This window comes from Emiliania huxleyi (assembly GCF_000372725.1).
Source record: "Emiliania huxleyi CCMP1516 unplaced genomic scaffold EMIHUscaffold_110, whole genome shotgun sequence".
NCBI classification, from domain to species: Eukaryota; Haptophyta; order Isochrysidales; family Noelaerhabdaceae; genus Emiliania; species Emiliania huxleyi.
This window is the reverse complement of record NW_005201791.1, coordinates 29,556-32,648: the sequence shown is the minus strand read 5'-3', so window position 1 is coordinate 32,648 and position 3,093 is coordinate 29,556. Positions and strand designations below refer to the sequence as shown.

At 67.1% G+C, this 3,093-nt stretch overlaps 2 protein-coding genes across 2 annotated transcripts in view; one reads left to right on the top strand and one right to left on the bottom strand.

Moving 5' to 3' along the window:
* Positions 1-569, top strand: part of EMIHUDRAFT_108867 (hypothetical protein) — a gene marked incomplete at both ends in the record, with an annotated part of 3,689 nt that extends 3,120 nt beyond the window's left edge. The window contains one exon of the mRNA XM_005791690.1: positions 66-569. Within this exon, the coding sequence (XP_005791747.1) occupies positions 66-569 (504 nt within the window). The remainder of the gene's footprint in view (positions 1-65) is intronic.
* Positions 570-2,433: 1,864 nt separating this feature from the next.
* EMIHUDRAFT_69969 (hypothetical protein) lies at positions 2,434-2,972 on the bottom strand (the record flags this gene model as incomplete). Its single annotated transcript, XM_005791689.1, has 2 exons — positions 2,434-2,679; positions 2,793-2,972. The coding sequence occupies 2 exons, from the start codon at positions 2,970-2,972 to the stop codon at positions 2,434-2,436; spliced, it is 426 nt and encodes a 141-aa protein (XP_005791746.1).
* Between the last annotated feature and the right edge of the window lie 121 nt (positions 2,973-3,093).

Sequence of the window (3,093 nt, the reverse complement as noted above, 5' to 3'; positions counted from 1 at the left end):
CACTTTCTTCCCCGGAACTTCTTCCCCGGAACTTTTTCCCGGCACCTCTTCCCCGGCAGCTCAAGGTGAGCACCAACCTGTCCGAGGTGCTCGCGGCGGCGGACGCCGCGGACGAGCGGAGCCGAAAGGTCGCCGAGGCGGCCTCGTCGCTCGTGCACACGCACCTCTGTGAAGCGGCGCATCGCTGCTACATGCACCGCCTGCTCACCGAGTACGGCCGCAAGATGCGGTACGCGCCGGACATGGCGTCGCGGCCCGGCGCGCGCCCGTACCCGGCCCGGCGAAAGGGGGGGTGGCCAGGTGGCAAGCCAGGCAGGGACGAGTGCGAGGCGCTGATCGCAGCGAGGAGACCGCGCGAGCGAGACTTGGGCACCTTTCGGACATACAAAGTCGGTCCCGGGCCCCCTCCGTCGCGGCTTGTGGGCGACTCGAGCCGCGAGGCGGCCGGCGGCGGCGGCAGGGGCGGCCGGGCGGGCGGCAGCCGCAGGGGCTCGGGCCGGGGGCTCGGAGGCCGCGGCGGGGGAGGACGAGGCGGCCGGGCCTCGCGCGTGCTGCCTTCCCGCGCGTGACGGAGGGCTCGGACGGGCCACACAAGGGGGTTATATTTTCCCGCGCCTGCGGAAAGATCGTCCCGCTGAGACCACGTGTGTGAGCTTGTGTCTGTGGTGTCACAGTTGTGTCGAACAGTTGTGTGTGTTTTGGTTTAAAATAAATGGAAAGGAGACACCTCTCGGCTCTACAATGGGTATGCCGCGGGTCCCCGCCCATAACTTTACATGCTCATGCGTCATGGCACACCCGACACCTGAGACACACACGCACATAAAGCCGTCACACCAGACACACACCAGACACACACCAGACACACACCAGACACACACACACGAGAGTCGAGAGTCGACGACGAGATCGGCCCGCACACGACAGGGCGAGAGACCGCGCGAATGCACGGTCGCACGCCCCGCTCGATCGACGTCGTCACACACACACCGACGGGCTACGTCCTACGAGTTCTTTGTCCGTCTCGACTGACTGATCGCAGCCTGCGAGTAATCATCACCGTTGGCCAGCATAGAAGCGCGAAAACCTGCCCGTGTGTCGGATGCGTCCCCCAAAACTTGTAGCGCTACATCTTTGGACACACACCGGCGGCGCGGGCGTGGGCGCCAGTCCGCCCTCTGCGCCCCCGCCCAAGCCATGATGAGCGCGCGGCGCAGGGTAGGTTGTGGAGTGGTCACCGACGGCGAGCTCCAGCGCCTCCTACGGTCCAAAGCACTATCCTCAGGCACGGTCGGGCGGCTGCTGCCCGCCAAGCGCATGCCACCTGGTGGCCCAACCGACCCGCGGCTGCTCTGTGGCTGGCTCCCTTCCGAGCGCCCGCCCCCGCCCTCCTGTACGGACCCGCCTTCATCGAGGCCCGCCCGGTCTGTGAGCCAGCCCCTTGCCCGTGCAAAGTTTTGGCATCGATCTTGAGCCCGGCGCGGCCAGCCACGCCGCCGGCGCCCGACACGATCAAGGGGAGGTTGCTGCCCCCCTCGTACGCTGCCTCAACCGCAACCGTGTTGCGCATGCTCGGCAGGCTGCTGGTGTCAAAACTGTCGGGCACGGGGGCTGCTGGTGTCAGGCACGGGGTGTCAAAGCTGTCAGGCAGTACGATGAGGCTGCGAGGGGATGCGCGGGAGTGGAATGGCGCCTGCTCGAGGCCTGAGGCAACGAGCTCGACTGGCACGGGTCGGCCCCTACTGCGAGACCTCACGACTGTGAGGAATGTGCGCACCACCTCCATCGGCGGGCGTCCTTGTCGAGAAGTCCTGTGCGTCCCGACCCACCGCAGCTTCCCGCGGCGCCATAGACGCCGGTCACCCCGCAGCTGCTCGACGCGCCGTAGCTGCCTATCCCGCTGCTGCTGAGGAGCCCGCTGCTGCGGGGGCTGGCGTTGCCCGGCTCACTCCGCCCGCCCGTCCCAGTGCACCCTGTGCTACCGCCGGCTGCTGCCACGCGCATGATGCCAGGGAGGGAGGTTTCGCCGCCGCTGGCACTCAGCGCGGGGTCGGTCCGACCCACCGCCGCTGCCGGTGCGCGCTCGGAGGGCGCGGCCACGGCGGAGCGAGACTCCTTGGTTGACCTCCGATGCTTTGCCGGTTGCGTCGGCAGTTGCGCGTCCCCACCCTCGCCAGGCGCGCCGCCGCCCGGTGCCGTCGGCAGCTGGTGCTGCGGCACCTCGGTCCGCTTGGTGTTTGGCTGCACGACCGCGTCGCTGCGCAGGTGCAGCTCGCGCAAGTACGGGTGCTTGACGGCTTGCCTCGCGGAGATCCGCTCGTCGGGGTCATAGGCAAGCAGCTTTGAGATCAGGTCGACACCGACGGCGGGGGCGTGGGGCACGAGCGACTGCAGCGGCGTGGGGTCCTGCGCGGGAGGCCCAGGCAGGGCGTCCTAGGGGGAGGTGCTCGGCGGGGCGGTGGCGCGAGCGCGAGGTTTGGGGAGTGGAATGGAAGGGGGGCATCCGAGCGGGCGTGACGGTGGGTGGGCCTTGTGCGGGAAGTTGAAATCGATGTGGGTATTGGAGTGCTTCTTCAGCTTCTCGAAGGTCGCTCGCCCCGGCGTGCCCAGGATCTTGTGGATCTTGGCGACCTGGTCGAGCTCGTTTGTGCCGGGAAAGAGCGGCGAGAGCGAGAGCACCTACGGTGTGCGGGTATGCGAGTCTCCACGAGTGTGGCGAGGGCTGGGCTACTCCCCACTCCGCATCCGGCGCGCGGGTGAGTGCAGTCTGTATTGCGTACGTGCAAGAGCACCTCAAAAAAGACGCAGCCGATCCCCCACATGTCCATCTTGTAGGAGTAGAAGCCGTCTGTGAGGAGGCACTCGGGCGCGCGGTACCATCGCGTCGAGATGTACTCAGTGTAGGGCTGCTTCGAGTAGATGCCGCGGCAAGAGCCAAAGTCGGCCAGCTTGAGCTCTTCGTCGGTTATCATCACTCCTCTCAATCTGTAGAAAGACGGAGAGATTTCGATATGCCATCGCTGAGTCCGGGGGTCAAGATCGCCCTTTCCTCCAACCCTCGGTGTCGAGGCCGGCTCTGGCACGAGCGAGAGC